The sequence below is a fragment of the Ochotona curzoniae genome, unplaced genomic scaffold, assembly GCF_017591425.1.
Source record: "Ochotona curzoniae isolate NIBS_2020 unplaced genomic scaffold, NIBS_Ocur_1.0 contig_2210, whole genome shotgun sequence".
NCBI lineage: Eukaryota > Metazoa > Chordata > Mammalia > Lagomorpha > Ochotonidae > Ochotona > Ochotona curzoniae.
The window spans coordinates 14555271-14572117 of record NW_024465369.1 but is presented as its reverse complement, the minus strand read 5'-3'; the positions used below and the strand labels follow the sequence as shown (position 1 = coordinate 14572117).

Sequence of the window (16847 nt, the reverse complement as noted above, 5' to 3'; positions counted from 1 at the left end):
ACTTACCCCTATCACCACGGTCTCGTCGCCTTTGAATTTGGGGATGAATTTGTCCCCGCGGAGGATCTCTGCCTCGTTGAGGGGCCGGAACCGGCACATCACTTTGATGCTGCATTCGGCTGGATCCGCCATCGCGGCCGACTGCAGGGAGGGGACACGGGGATGGGTGGGGGGCCGGCTGGGCGCTGCTGGGTGGGAGGAGGCCGCGACCGCACCGCCCGCAGCTCGGCCGCCTCCTGCAGCCTCGCACGGCGCCTCTCAGCAGGTCATCGCGAACTCGGCCGGCCGGCCAGCTCCAGCCGCTCCGAGCCCGGGAAGGTGGGCAGCCCCCCACCCGGCCTCCGGCCCCGCCGGCTGCAGACCGCGCTCTGCCAGGCCCTGCACCCCCGGCCCACCTGCCCACGAACGCGGCGGGCCACAGAGGCGAAGCGCGAGGAGCGAGCCTCGCCCGGCTCAGAGCTGCCCGGCTCCTGCGCGCCCAGCCATCCTGCATCAGCACCAGCGCGCTCCGCCGCCCCGGCCGCCCCTCCTCTCCGCCCCGCGGCCCGCCCCGGGGCCGTGACGTCAGGGTGGGAGGCAGTGCGTGCCGGGACTTGTAGTCACTTCAGCTGCAGGTGGAAAGACCCAAGATGCTTGGAACTTGGCTTTCCTCGGGTCACTGGGAAGAACTTCCAACAGCCTACAAGCCTGCTTGGGGTTCCTAAGCCGAAAAAGGATGGAAATCATATCCAGTATTTCGGGTCCAAATCTCTAGATTTGGACCATCTCCTGATATGTTTTCCTGATCCCAAAGGAGAATTGCATCTTATTATAGATTCTGGGTGTTTTTCCCAGTGTGTAAGAGTTGCGAGGAAAGTCAAGGTTAGGGAAGGTAAAATCCACAGGATTAAATGCCTATGCATAGGTAACAGTTTGTAGCATCTTTTGGGTCAAGGACCTCTTTACAATCTGAGAAATACCAACTTGCAGGGACATGTAGCTTCCATGTCCACCTCTTTTTTTTTTTTAAGATTTATTTATTTCTATTGTAAAGGAAAATATATAGAGAGGAGGACAGACAGAGAGGAAGATCTTCCATCCGATGACTCATGCCCCAAGTGACTGCAACGGCCAGAGCTGGGCCAATCCGAAGCCAGGAGCCAGGAGCTTCCTCCAGGTCTCCCATGTGGGTACAAGATCCCAAGGCTTTGGGCCATCCTCATCTGCTTTCCCATGCCACAAGCAGGGAGCTAGATAGGAAGCGGGGCTGCCCAGATTAGAACTGCTGTCCATATGGGATCCTGGTGCGTTCAAGGTGAGGATTTTAGGCAACAGGCTACTGCGCCGGGCCCTGGTCCACCTCTTGACCCATCACTTTCTACTCCATGGAGCCTATTTGCTCTCCTGGACTCACCATCACCCTTGTCTAATAGATAAGTATCAGGGCTGTTAGAGTAAGAAGTGATAGAAGGCCAACGGGAGCCACTGGGACAAAGAATCTATGAGGGGAATTCAGATTGATCTTGCTTATTCGAAAAGTGATGGAATGACTGAGCCAGGGAAATGGCTGGCTACCAAGACACCGTTCACTCTCCCTGGAAGCCTCTTTGCATTTTGGCCACATTTTTTCCCTAGGCCATTCCTCCACCCATCAAGACTCCCAGCTTGCCAACAACCCCTAGGTGCCATTCTCCAATGTCTACCAACTGATAAGGATAAATGCTCACAGGTGTTGGTTTGATGAACCCTAGGGAAAGTCCATGGTTGGCCTGGGGCAGGTTAGTGTCTACCCCTACACTAATCACCCACACCCAGAGACTGTAGGACCAAGGAGGCATTCCTTGTTGGAAAAATTCCCTAATGAAGAGGAACGAATGCTATTTCCAAAAGAAGGTGACTGGGCTGTGCTGGCAGAGCAGTTAGAGTCCCCTTTTCCTCGAAGGCTTAGTTCAACTAACCAAAGTCTTCTACCTCAGGAAGACTTTCCCAACTCAAAGATTTATTTATTTTTTATTGGAAAGAAAGATATACAGAGAGGAAGACAGAGAAGATCTTCCATCCAAATGATTCACTCTCCAAGTGACTGCAACAGCTGGTGCTGTGCCAATCCGAAGCCAGGAGCCAGGAACCTCCTCCAGGTCTCCCATATGGGTGCAGGGTCCCAAGGTTTTGGGCCGTCCTCCGCTGCTTTCCCATGCCACAAGCAGGGTGCTGGATGGGAAGTGGGGCTGCCAGGATTAGAAACGGCACCCATATGGGATCCTGGCGTGTTCAAGGCAAGGACTTTAGTTGCTAGGCCACCATGCCGGGCTCTCCCGACTCATTTATACACCCAAGGCCACTGGCCCTCCTTGAAGTGCCCAGAATGCACTGTGCCTGTCTCTGTCACTGCATGTGGGCAGTGATATATGCCTATCTTTTATGCTGCCAGCATGTAATACATCCTAGCTAGCATACTGACTGGCTATGAGTTCCACCCCAGGCAGAAGCTGGACCTGTAGATGAATGCAAGTTTTGCCACTTACTAAATACATGATCTGTAGCAAGGTTTATAATTTCCTTAAGATTCCATTTTCCTTTTTCTGTCATTGAAATAACACTCTCATTTCAGAGGTTTTGAGGCAATCAAAATAAATAATGCTTTGAAAACACTACACATGATGCTCTGCATATACATGGCCTAAGTTCTTCAGTGGTAGGTAGCATTACTAAATGCTAAACAAATGATCATACACAACTTTTGTTAATATGAGGAACATATGTGTTGCCTAAATCTAGGCATAACTGGAGATGCAATTTCCCTGCCCAGGTGAGAATATAGACCTTTCAAAATTCACTTTTGTGAGCCACTGACAGCATTGTCAGTTTGATGTCCTCTCCTGAGATACAAGGAAAGCATGGGAAGGGAGGCCAAAGTACCATTTTCATATCTGTTTTTACATTAAATACACCTATTTCCCTCTGGCCATCATGATCATTCTCATAATACTGAAAAGGACAAGGGCAGCCTCTGCTTCGCAGTGCCTGGAGTCACTGCTATAGGACAGGCCTAGAACCTCACACACATCAGCAGCGTATCTGAAGAGTTCAGAGCCATGGACAATCACCATGTGCAGAGAACTCCCTATGGATCAATGATCTTCATTGTTCCGTCTGTCCGTCAACCACTGACTAAGCAGATGACATTTGCTCTCACTCTACGAATTTAGATTGGGTGAACCTTTTTCTGGAGGCTGACCATACCCTCCTCCCTACATTCAGGCAAATGTGCAGAATTACTTGCTACTTTCAAATGACTTAGAAACAAGCCAGAGTACAGTAAGTGCTCAGGGTTCAAAAAAAGCTTTAAAGGGACACCTAAGATAGGCAACAAAAGAAAAAGCAGATCAACCTAACTGCATTAAGATGTATAACTTCGGGCCTGGCATGGTGGCCTAGTGGCTAAAGTCCTTGCCTTGAACGCCCCGGGATCCCATATGGGCACCGGTTCTAATCCTGCCAGCTCCACTGCCCATCCAGCTCCCTGCCTGTGGCCCGGGAAAGCAGTGGAGGACAGCCCAAAGCTTTTGGGACCCTGCACCTGAGTGGGATACCCAGAAGTTCCTGGTTCCCGGCTTTGGATCAGCATAGCATCGGCCGTTGCACTCACTTGGGGAGTGAATCATCGGCTGGAAGATCTTCCTCTCTGTCTCTCCTCCTCTCTGTATATTTGACTTTCCAATAAATAAATAAAATCTTAAAAAAAAAAAAAAGACGTACAACTTCTCTTTATTAAAGGATGCTGTTAAGAAGTAGAAAGAATGGGAGAAAAAATTTCTCAATTATATTTCTCATCAGGCATTGGTATACAGAAAATATACAAAGAACTCCTGCAATTCATAACACCACCAAAAAAAGCAACCTTATTTTTAAAAAATGGGTGAAGAATTTGAATAGATGTCTTTCCAAAGAAGATAAACAAACAAACAAACAAAAAATGGCCAATAAGCACATGACAAGATTGCCAAAATCCCTAACCTTTAAGGAAATGTGAGTCAAAATTAGAGAGAAATACCATTGGATGGCCACTATGAAGGAGAAAAAAAGCAAAAATAAACAGACAACATACATGAGATAACGAGTGTGAAAAAGAATTTGAAAAATTGAAACAATTGTGAACCATTTATGGGAACTTAAAGGTGATGTAGCTACATGGGAAAAATGTATGAGTTCTTAAAAAAAAATGTTTTTTTAAATGCCATACAACCTAGCAGTTCCACATCTAGTTGTACACCCCCAAGAACTAAGGTCAGGTACTCAAACAAACTTGCACCCAGTGTTGACAGCAGTAACTCAAATGCCCATCAGCTGATACACACATGCACAGTAGGGGCCTGGTACATTGGCCTAACTGGATAATCTGCCACCTCCAAGTGCCAGGATCCCATTTGAGTGGCAGCTTGTGCCCCAGTTGCTCCACTCCCCATCCAGCTCCCTGACTGTGGCCTGGGAAAGCAGTGGATAGAAAATCTTTCTCTCTGTCTCTCCTTCTCTCTGTAAATCTATCTTTCCAATGAAAATAAGTAAATCTTTCTATTAAAAAAAAAGTACAATGTACAGACAATGAAGTTTTACTTCGCTTTAAAAAGAAAAGTGATTTTGACATATTAACACATGGATCAAGCTTGAGGACATTATGCACTGTGAAATAAGTCAACAAATGACAAACACCACGAGTTCCCACTGATATGGATACCATTGTTGGGATATGGATTATGTTCCCCAGCAATTCGTGCATTGAAAGCTTGGTTCTCAGTGTGATGATGTTAAGAGCTGATTGCGGGGAAGAGGGGTCAGCAAAATTACTCAATTGGCCAATCCTCCGCCTGTAAGCATCAGCATCATGTAAGGGCACTGTCATGACCCCGGCTGCTCCACTTCCCATCAAGCTCTCTGTTTGTGGTGTGGGAACACAGCAAAGGATGCAAACGATGATCCAAAGCCTTGAAACCTACATGGGAGACATGGAAAAACCTCCTGACTCCTAGTTTCAGATGGGTTCAACATCGGCCATTGTAGCTATTTGGCAAGTGAACCAGAAGATGTAAGATTTTTGTCTCTGTAAATCTGCTTTTCCAATAAAAAGAGGGATGTTACAGAAGAAGTGATGAGACTGACTCCTCTGCTCCCTCTGATTTCTGTTGTGCCATGTGACTGCTCCCTACCGCATTCACTCCCTCTCTGATGAATCCATTGCAGTATGGTGTGGCCATGGCCCTCATGAGAGCCAAGGATACGCTTTTACCCTCCAAAGCTGTGTGCTTAACTTCTTTTCTATATACATTATCCAGGCTTCAACATTTTCTCTATAATATGCAAAATAGTTTAATACAACAGGGTACCTAGAGTACTCAAGTTCATAGACATGGGGAGTAGAACAGTGGTTGCCACGGACCTGTATGGGGACCAGTTCACATCCAGCTGCTCCACTTCCCATCCAGCTTCCTGCTTGTGATCTGAGAAAGTAGTAGAAGATGGCCAGGGTCCTTGGGACCCTGTACCTGTTTGGGAGACCTACAGGGCCTTCTGGATCCTGGCTTTAGATCAGCTCAGCTCTGGCTGTTGAGGTCATTAGGACAGTGAGCCTGTGAGTAGAAGATTGTCCTCTCTGTTGCTCCTCCTCTCTGTAAATATGCCTTTCCAATGAAAAGAAATTGCTTTTTGGGCCTGCACGGTGACCCAGTGGCTAAAGTCCTCGCCTTGAATGCAGTGGGATCCCATAAGGGCATGGGTTCTAATTCCGGCAGTCCCAGTTTCCATCCAGCTCCCTGCTTGTGGCCTGGGAAAGCAGTCAAGGACAGCCCAAATCCTTGGGACTCTGCACATGTGTGAAAGACCCAGAAGAGGCTCCAGATTCCTGGCTTTGGATTGGTGCAGTTCCAGCCATTGCAGCTGCTTGGGGAGTGAATCATTGGACGGAAGATCTTCCTCTCTGTCTGTCCTCCTCTCTGTATATCTCCCTTTCCAATAAAAATAAATGTTTTTCTTAAAGTAAATAAATAGATAGATCTTTAAAAAGTAAATAAAAATTATAAAATGAAATATTATCACCCATCTTCTCCCTCCCTGACTTAGAGATGACAGTCAACTTTTGATGGAGATACAAATTTTAGGCTGAACTTGAAGCTGAGGGCCACAAAGCCCAGAGCCTGGAAACCTGGGGCCTTACATGATGGAGCCCTGGGATCCAGCAAATTCAAAGCCTGCCTTCTTCTGGGCTTCTTTTCCAGGAGCCAACAATGAGCTATTCTGACTTTCTGTCCCTTCTACCTGGGGAGTCCTAATTGTGGCAAGAGGATATTTACAAAGCAGGACAGCAAGAGCCATAGAATGGAGTCGCAGATGAATTTTTTATGTCCAAGGACAGTAAGGAAATCTAAGTGAGCATAGCAAAGTTAGAGATTGCATGAAAAGGCCACTAGGAAGGGCAGGTGTCTGGCACGGTGGGGAAGACACCGCTTGGGATGCTCACATCCTCTAATGGGAGTGCCTGGGTTCAAGTCTGAGTTTCACTTTCTGTTCCAACCCTCTGCTATTGTGTGATATAAGAAATGGCAAGTGATGTCACAAGTGGGAGAACTGGATGGAGTGCTAAGCCTATGACCTTGACACGGGCTGGTCGCAGTTATTGCAGGCATTTGAGGAATTCATCAGTGGATGATGGGTTCGCTTTCTCTCCTTCTCTCTGCATTTCAAATAAAATTAATAGAAATGGCTAGAACAGGAAACTCTATGTTAATGTGCATTTTACCACTATAAAAACAGTAGAGAAGCAGGCATTTCACTTAATGGTTAAGCAACTATCCAGGTCCCATATGGGAGTCCCTAAGTTCGAGTCCAGTCGCTAGCTCCCAAGTCTGTTCCCTGCTAATGCAAAGCCTAGGAGACAGCAGGTGATCTTCAAGTACTTGGGCCTCTGCTATACATATGGAAGCCATGGACTGAGTTTCCAGCTCGTAGCTTCATCCTGGCGCAGTCCTGGCCATTACAAGCAGACACATCAGTGAATGGAAGCTCTCTGTCTATCTCTGTATGTGCCTTTCTGCCTCTCAAAGCAAAATAGAGTTTTTATAAAAGTCTTCCTAAACAGCCTACCCCGTGGCATTCTCTCCCTTCTCCAGTTGTAGGTCCCTCCAATTTGGTACAAAATCTTGTGCAGCTTAAAGTAGCGTTCATATTGTTGTTTCTATTAGTTTCTAGTTCTCACTTGACAGTATTTTTCTTTATGCTAAATATTTTCTGAGGATGTCATGTCCCTTTTTCTATGTCATAGAAACATGTATCACTTGTGTGTCTAATAAATATTTTCTGACCTATTTCATCCATGCCCATCACTATCAAGGACAGATTAATGAATGCTTTAAACTGAAAGGAGTAAGTTGGCATTCTTCATGGGTGGAAAGAACACTGGGTTTAGGATCCTTTGTTTTGCATTCCAGAGCTGCTGTTAACAAACTCTGCAGCTTTGGGAAGTGTATTCAACTTCTCTCAATATTATTTTGCCTCATCTGTTGAAATGAGGCCAAAAACAGTATCTGGTCTGGATCTATGGGAAATGTAAGAGAAACATTTGAGAAACTTCTTTGGAAATAAAGTCAAGAAGAGGCAGAGCAGTGATTAGGGAAATCGCCCCAAAAATTATGCAGAGAAGAAAAGACCTGTTGTTCATACAAGTTGCATTATTATTTCATGGTTACTATAATGCCAAGCACAACATCACACCTCAATAAATGCCTTTCATGCTTGCATTCATCGTCCTTTTCTTCCAATGAACATGGATTTTCATGTCATTGAAAAAGTCCCTCTATTCTGACGTTTGCTCTGCCTCCCAATGCCTTCCTACACCTCTCCTTCCTGACCCAACAAGGCCTCTGTGCCTCAAGGGCTTGCAGGTCATTGAGAGTGGTTCATCACCGACCCTGGTGAAGATCTAGATGCCAAGGACCTCAGCAACTAGTGCTGGGTGGCGGCCTGTGACAGACTGGAGTTGCTGGTCACAGGGTCCTCCTACCAGCTACTCTCAGGTGGCTCTGGCCTCCACTGTGGAAATGAAACTGAAAAAGGAGAGCGGGGCCCACTCTGGTGACAATCAAGTCTCATTTGGACCTACTTGAGCCTGGTAGAAATCAAGACCAAAGCCCAGGAATTTTTTTTCATCAGAATCATTTTCCCAGCACTCTGTGTCCCTTTATTCAGCCCACTCCTAGAGAGCGGTTTCAGTCTCTACCACTGGTAAGAAGTGTAAATTGAAGCAATTATCTGGATTGTTCAAGGAAAAAAGCCTCAGAAATTCTTCTGCCTGAGTGATCTAGGTAATTGCTCCAATTTTCACATCAGCTCCCCATCTCTTCTCTCTTCAGCAGTCACTGGGGGTAGCCATTTAACTCGAATCCTGGGGTCTGCAGGTTACTGGTGCAGGTCTAATCATTCCTGATTGCCCAGGCTCAGCTCCATCCTTATGGGCGCGCGCACACACACACACACACACACACACACACACACACACGAAAGAAACAAAGAAAGAGAGAGAGAGAGAGAGAGAGAGAGAGAAACTGACCCCAGTAAAGATTAAAAACCAAATGAACAGATGAAATTATTTCAAAGATGTGGAAAAAAAAATAACCGGTTGCCATGGCATAGAGCGTCTGTGTGTCTTTGAGAATTTGTCGCATGGTTCAAGATGTACAGGGAAGCAACGCAGTGGGGATGCAGCAAAGTCTCTTCAGAGTGGTATTAGCAGCTAGCAGGAGAAAGTCCCTCTCTTCCAGGACAGCTTTAGTATTGACTGAGAGTCATTTGATTAGATAAAACCCCGAACAAAACCTGCAGGAAAATCATTCATAGCTCTGGATGAGGAAAACAACGAACTGCTGAAGCTTAAGCAGTAAGGGAAAGGAGAGAGGAAAGCCAGGCTCTGCGTGCTGGGGGAGCACAAGGGAAACCTGCAACTAAGCCGTGGCAGTCATGGCATCAGGCCTGCTGAGGAGCTGAGAAGAAAAAAGCAAATGTGACTGGGACCCCTGTCCATCTCAGGGCTGACCTAGTCCAAACCCAGGTACCCTGCCTGTCTCTGTTTCCTTGTCTTGCAGAAACTGTGTCTGTAAGAAATTGTGCTCACCAATCACAGTTGTCAAAAGTATTCCCCTTAACTAAGTGGATGAGGAAGGGGATGGCCAGGTCCCAGGAAAAGTCCCAGGAAAGGATGGAGGAAGCCCTGGGAAAACCACTGCACTACTCTTGGTGAAACTTGGGGAGTTGTGCAGGCCCTGAGGGGCCCTGATCCTTCCCTCTGTGGAACTGCCAGGACAGCAATATTCACTACTTCAGATTCAGTTCCCTTTTGAGTCAAGTGCCTTCACTTTCTGTTCCACCCTGCCAACTTTCCCACCCCTCCTCCCTCTACCCCACACACAAATTATTTAATGTTCAGACCCAGCCAGCCTGCCACCAGCAGAAGCTTCTGCTGCAGAGGCCAGCCACTCTGTGCACAGCTCAGGACTCTGAGTGTGGCTCTGTTGTTTCCTTATATTGCCTGTTTTCTTTGGAGGAGACAGAACAATTGAATCACCATGCCATTAACTGGATAAGACACTCTGACCCAGAAGAGATAGATTTGGGCTGATACTTACAAAAAGCTAACCCTGTCATCAGGACTGAAGCTTCCAGACTCTGCTGGCCTAAGCACATAGTTGTGGGCAGGGTGACAGCTTGAGCCCATTTGGTGAATGATTCCCCAGCCCAATCTGAAGAACTTCTTACTCCTACAAAACACACATTGGCAACGTTTGCCTTCCTAATTCTGATTAATGAAAGCTAACAGTTGTGCTGTTTCTTTGTCTACTTTTACTGGCACTTATTTGGCTACCTTAACAAAATGAATGCTAGCAGTAGCCTCCAAACATAAATCCTAGGTTCTGCTTTACTCTCATTAATCTGTACTATAAACACTTAGATCTTTTTAAGACTTTTTTTATTTTTATTTGAAATACTGAGTTATAAGGGGGAGGTGGGGAGACACAAAAGAGAGAGGGAGAAATACAGAAAGAGATCTTCTCTCTATAGATATACATATATATACACATATATATCTGATTATAAATGGATACACATAGCTATGTAGCAAATATATTAATTAGTGCCCAGCAAGGTGGCCTAGCAGCTAAAGTCCTCACCTTGAATGCACCGGGATCCCATATGGGAGCCAGTTCTAATCCCAGCAGCCACAGTTCCCATCCGGCTCCCTGCTTGTGGCCAGGGAAAGCAGTTGAGGACAGCCCAAAGTCTTGGGACTCTGCATCCGCGTGGGAGACCTGGAAGAAGCTCCTGGCTCCTGGCTTCAGATTGGCACAGCATCGGCCATTGTAGTCACTTAGGGAGTGAATCAATGGACAGAAGATCTTCCTCTCTGTCCTCCTCTCTGTATATCTGACTTTACAGTAAAAATAAATAAGTCTTTAAAAAAGAAATTATATTAACTAGATAGCATTATTCCAGTTTCAAAAAATGCCTTTAGGTGATTATTCATTTGTTCCGTATGTGTCTATAAAATGTCTACTAGGTGCTGGACACTCTCCTAGGTGCTAGGAATGCCACAATAAGACAGATGTGGTCTATCCAAGCCCTCATGGGGCTTGCATTCCTCTTGAGAGGTGAACAATAAGCAAATATGTATATACCATAAAATGCCAAGCAGCAATAAGTGCCATGAAAAAAAAGGAAAAAAAATCTAAAAAGTTTGAGAAGGATGAGGGGGTCCAGTTCTATTCAAGAGATCAAGAATTAAAACGAATTTAGAGAATGCTTCAGTCCTTAAACTTGGGCAGAAGAAATTTAAGATAAAATATACACATACATACACTAATAAATAAATAAATAAAAAGAAAACAGAAAAGGAGAAAGGATTTTAGGAGTATAATAAATAATCTAAAACTCAGTGGTCTCAAACAATTGGTACATATTATTTCTTACCAGTTCATGGCTCAGCTGAGCAGTCCTGCTAAGAGGCCAAGTCTAGCTGACGTTGACTGCTCACACTACTTCTGGCTGGTCATGGCCCTTCTCCCCATGTCGTAACCTCATCACTCTGTGAGTCTAGCCCAGGCACGTACTCACAGTGAAGCAGAGGTACGAGAGTGAGCAAGCCCAGTGGTCAGAGACCAAGTGGAAATGTATGTATGCCCTTCACAGTTCTGCTCACCTTGAGTCTAACCCTGACCAAATAAACTAGTATGGCTGAGTGCAGTCAGTGGGAACTGGAGAGTCTGGCTATGGCTGAGTGCAGCTCTGAAGATGGCCTAGCCCCCACTCAACAACCAGCCCCAGTTTACAGTCTGGAAGCTCTCATCCTCATTATGTGTGAATGTGGAGATTGAGTCTCTTGGAGATAACTCGGGCTAAATGCATTCATAAGGTGAAGCCCTAATTCGCTAGGATTGTGACTTTATGAAAAGATGAACGATATCCCACCACTGTCACTACATGAGAAGATGGCCATTCATGAACGTAAGAGAGCTCCCCTCAGAAACTGTACTGACGCCTTGATCTTGGACTCGCAGCTTCCAGAACAGGCAGAAAATAGATTTGTGCTGTCGAAACCCACAGAATCAGAAGCATTTTGTTATGGCAAATTGAGCAGCCTGGGACAGGAGTGGACACATGAAGCCCATGGCTGGAGGCATTTGTGTCACTGTCACCACACAAAGGAAAGAGGACTGAGGAAGGGAATGGGGGAAGGAGGAGGGAAACAAGGAAGAAAGGGAGAGAAGCAAGGACTGGGGTAAGGGGAGAGTTGAATTGATTTTTAAAAGGTGACTAGTTAAAGAGATGAGTAAATTCCACCTGGTTTTATCTGAAAGTAGGCCATGTGCTGTGTGACTTACCTGCAGCCTCCATCTGTGACGAGAGGCAGCCAGAAGCAGGACACTGGGGTGAGGGAGAAAGCACGTGCCTGGGACTGGCTCACTTTAGGCTAAAAGCCAATAGAAGTGATGTGGAGATTTTCCATGCATGGCATAAACCAAGCCATGTGGAAGGCTCTGGGTCAGCCTGGAGAAGGCTCATTATAACCTACTGTCTTCCTATCTCAAAATGTCAGGACAGCCTAAGGAAGAGACTTGAGACATTGTAAAGAGACCTGCCTCTTCAACCGAGTGTGAGGTCATCTGTAAGCCCCACCCCCTGCCCTGTAATGCAAACCTAAATGGACTCCAATAAGCAAACACACCTTAGTAGATTTTAGTTTCAGTTATTGTAAGATCCCATTCAAAAGAAAATTTTCATTCACTCACTTGATAAAAATGCATGTATCCCAGAAAATTGTGCCTGGATCTCTAAAGACTAATCTAACAGAAAAACAAACAAATTATTTCTTGGTACCATGGGAACCCACTAGGATAAGCAGGATGCAGTTCCAGCATTCCTATGAAGTATAAGAACAAAGAAATACCTGAATGTATGCATTGGAGGTACATTGGGGACTTTTCTTCGTACATTCCAGAAGGTGGACCCGAGCAGACACAAGTGCTGGCACAATTGCACAGCGAGTAAAGCAACTGCCTACAGTGCAAGCATTTTATGAGAGCATTGGTTCCTGTCCCAGCTGCTCCTCTTTCCCTCCAGCTTCCTGCTAATATGCCTGGGAAAGCAGTGGATGATGCTCCTAGTCCTTGGATCCCTGCACCTACTTGGAACACCTGGCTTTGGCCTGGTCCTGACTTGGTCATTGCAGCCATTTTGGAATGAACTGGCAGGTGGAAAATTCCTCTCTCTCTCTCCCTGTCTATAATTCTGCTTTTCAAATAAATAAATTACATTTAAAAATGGAGACATTTTGCTCATATTCCCATTCATTTTTATGACCTTGGCCATCATCCTAGATAAGTCTTGATGACATCACACCTATCTTACTGCCACAACTCCTTAACTGCCTTATTTTGCCCCCTTGTCTTTCTGGTCTCAAGTTTACCCTTCCAATAACTACTTGACAACTCAATTTAATTCTTGTTACCCCATAAATTACAGCTGATATTAGGAGGCAACTGGCAGAAATGGGAGGGCAAGCTTTAGAAAAGAGTAGGAGCAAGATTATACATAATAGCAGGAAAGATGATTTCCTCCATAACCATTTGAGAAGATAAGACCTTTAGCTAAAAACAAGAATAGAGCTAATGAGAGGTCAGTAACGTGACACATGGAAAATAAATGACAGTCATTCACTTTTCCGATTTTCAGGAATGCTCAGTCGCACAAGGGAGATGAATGGCCACTGATAAGAGCTGTCAGCCCTTCATACTACTGTTGGCATGCCCGTGCCCCCCAAAATGCATATTCAGGGCCCGGCGCGGTGGCGCAAGTGGTTAAAGGTCCTCGCCTTGCACGCCCGGGATCCCATATGGGCGCCGGTTCTAATCCCGGCAGCCCCGCTTCCCTTCCAGCTCCCTGCGTGTGGCCTGGGAAAGCAGTCGAGGACAGCCCAAAGCTTTGGGAACCTGCACCCGCGCGGGAGACCCAGAAGAGGCTCCTGGCTTCGGATCGGCATAGTATCGGCCCGTTGCGCTCACTTGGGGAGTGAATCATCGGACGGAAGATCTTCCTCTCTGTCTCTCCTCTCTGTATATCCGCCTTTCCAATAAAAAAATAATAAAAATAAATCTTTAAAAAATAATAATAATAATAAAAAAAATGCATATTCAAAGCTTCACCACCCAAGTGACTATATCAGGAGATGGAGTTATTAGATGGTAATTAAGACATGAATGCAATTCCTGTGCTTATGAATAAGTCCAAGAGCACTCTTTTGTCCTCTCACCATGTGAGGATGTAGACAGGGGCTGGCATTGTGCTGCAACACGTGAGGCAGCTGCCTGCAATGCTGGCATCCCATGTTAGAGCATCAGTTTAAATTGCAACTCTTCTGCTTCCATTCCAAAGCCCTTCTAAAATACATGGGAAGTCAGCAGAAGGTGGTTCAAGTGCTTGGTCCCTTGCCACCCATATGGGAGACCCTGAGAGAGGTGCATGCTCTTAGCATCAGTCTGGCCCAGTCCTGGCTGTTGTAGCCTTCTGGGGAGTGAGCAACAAGACGGAAGATGTCTCTCCATCCCTCTGTGTGTGTGTGTGTCCCCTTCTCTTTCTGTACTCTGTCTTTCAAATAAATAAAATACATAAAATTTTTTTTAAAGTTCACAGACAGATTATGCATATAAGTGGACCCTCTCCAGACACCAAATTTGATGATACCTTGATCTTGAACTACCCAGCTTCTGGCACTGTGAGAAATAAATGCCTGGTGTTTATAAGCTAATTGGTTGATAATATTTTGTCTTAGGGTTCCAATCTAAGCCCCTCAGGGTCTCGGACAGAGGTGGGGAGGAATGGTCATTTTCCTCATCTTGGCAGTGAGAAGAGGCAAGGCTCCATGGAGGGAACTAGACTGCAGACTCTTTGAGTCAGCTCCACCGCACAGCTGAGCAGGCCTAGCCCAGGGACCTAACCTCTCTGATGATTCACTTTCCTCAGTAATAAAATGGAGATCCTAATTGTTCTCTCTGCCGAGATAAGTGAGGTGACAGAACAATGTTAGAGACTCTCAGCCGTCTCTGGCACCTGCCCTGAGGCTTAGCCTCAAGGTCCAAGCCTCAAGTTCTTCCAGGAATGCCGTCCCATGACCTCCTAACTTGGATCCCTTAGAATGCTATAGGAGCTCATGAAGGTCCAAGTTTTGGGCATTGTGCTGGCTCTTCTGTCATTATTGTCCACTCCTTGTTTTTTTTTTTTTTTTAAGATTTATTTTATTACAAAGTCAGATATACCGAGAGGAGGAGAGACAGAGAGGAAGATCTTCTGGCCGATGATTCACTCCCCAAGTGAGTGCAATGGCCAGTGCTGCGCCGATCCGAAGCTGGGAACCAGGAAACTCTTCCGGGTCTCCCACATGGGTGCAAGGTCCCAAGACTCTGGGCCATCCTCTATTGCTTTCCCAGGCCACACGCAGGGAGCTGGATGGGAAGTACAGCTGCCAGGATTAGAACCGGTGCCCATTTGGGATCCTGGCGCATTCAAGGCAAGGACCTTAGCCACTAGGCCATGCTGCCGGGCCCTGTCCACTCCTTGTTAAGGGCTTTTTCTCCATAAACAGTCTAGGCCTACAAGAAGGCAAGTCAGCATCCAGCAAGGAAAACATTTTACAAGCTTAAATTCTGTGAAGGATTTGCTCCAAAAATATGGTCTCTAACATTTTAATTTAGAAGGGAATCCTTGTATGTGTGCAACTAAGATTTTTCACCTGAGAGTCATATCAGGACCAAAAGAATAACCTTTACAGGAGAGACTTCAAATGACCCGGCATTTTTTTTTTTTTAAATTATGTTCTTAACTGTAAATCTTGCAGAAACACAAGGACCCAAATTTCAGCTTGGGCATGCCAGTCATCCACTATCTTCATATTCCAAAGACTTTTAGACAACGTAATGTAGTACATCTGGGCAGGTTTTCCACTGGAATAGAAAGATGACAAAGGTCTGAAAGTGCCTGAAATCTGGAACAAAAAAAATATTCAGCAAAAACCCCAAAGGATGCCTGCCTCGTAGGACAGATTACCTAATGTTATTCTATAATTTGTGTTTATGACCCCTCTGTGGCCCTGAGCTTCCATTGGACAACCTCTTCAAAATTCTTCTAGGCTGTTCTCAACTGTAGAATCAAGCAAAGCAATGTATGCCCTTAAATATTGAAGCAGAATCCTCCAAAGCTCAGCAGAGGTCCCCGAGGGCAGCCTGCAGGTGGAAGAGCAATTAGTGGAGCAGCCCCGGAAGGAAAGTGAATTTCAGGGCAGGAGTCGGAGCCTTTGAGGTTCAGCTAGCACTCCCTACTTGGTGATTCCTCCCCACAGCCAGTGTTAGAGCATCTGGGCTAGATTGTTTATTAGGTCAGCCATCTGGCTTCCTTACAGCATAAACCCAAATAGCATTAATAAAAGGGATAATGTTATGCTATGAATCAGTAGCATGGGGGAGTTAAAGGTGAGGGTTATGAAAATTCACAGGAAACAGAAGCCATTTCTAGCTGTCAAGGGATGAGGCAAGACAGTCTGGTGAAGGTGACATTTGAGGAAGAAATCATGGCTTATGCAAACAAGGATTTATGTTCTTTAGAAGGCAATCCAGAACTGATGTGGTAGCTTCAGGAGGTTACATAGGACCTAGTAATAAAACAAAGAGGCTTTGTAGATATGCATGCCTCACACACTTGCCATGTGCCCATGGTGGCTGCGATGACGGTGGGGGGACCCAGCTGGTATATGCCCACGGTGGCATAGTGGGTACTCTGTCCTGTTTCTCTTAGATCTTAAAAAAAATAGAATAGGTAACTAACTATACTGGCACACTGGTATAGTTAACACAGAGTTGACATTAACCAGGCCTTGAATACCCGCCAGCTATTGGCTGCTTTTCTTGCAGCAGCATAATATTGCTTAGGTACAAGGCGACCTAGGCAACTACCTGCAGCTGGGGGCAAAAAAGCTTGCTATGTCTGTACTGTTATTCACTCAGCATGATGACTGGTGACTTCCACTCTGTGGAAGTTGTTGCTTGGTCTGGGATCCATGTGATGCTCCAGTGGCTAAATCCTTCCCTTTCATGTGCTGGGATCCCACATAGGTGCTGGTTCATGTCCTGTCTGCTCTACTTCTCATCCAGCTCCCTTCTGGTAGCCTGGAAAAGCAGGCACGGACGACCCAGAGCCTTGGGACGCTATACCTGTGTGGGAAACCTGGAAGAAGCTCCTGATTCCTGGCTTCAGATCAGCTCAGCTTTGACCGTTGAGGCCAG

General features: G+C 45.9%; 1 protein-coding gene across 1 annotated transcript in view; it reads right to left on the bottom strand.

The window, feature by feature from the left end:
* The window catches only part of KIF5C (kinesin family member 5C), a 129443-nt gene extending 128934 nt beyond the window's left edge, over positions 1–509 (bottom strand). The window contains exon 1 of the mRNA XM_040972012.1: positions 7–509. Within this exon, the coding sequence (XP_040827946.1) occupies positions 7–132 (126 nt within the window). The 5' untranslated portion in view covers positions 133–509. The remainder of the gene's footprint in view (positions 1–6) is intronic.
* Between the last annotated feature and the right edge of the window lie 16338 nt (positions 510–16847).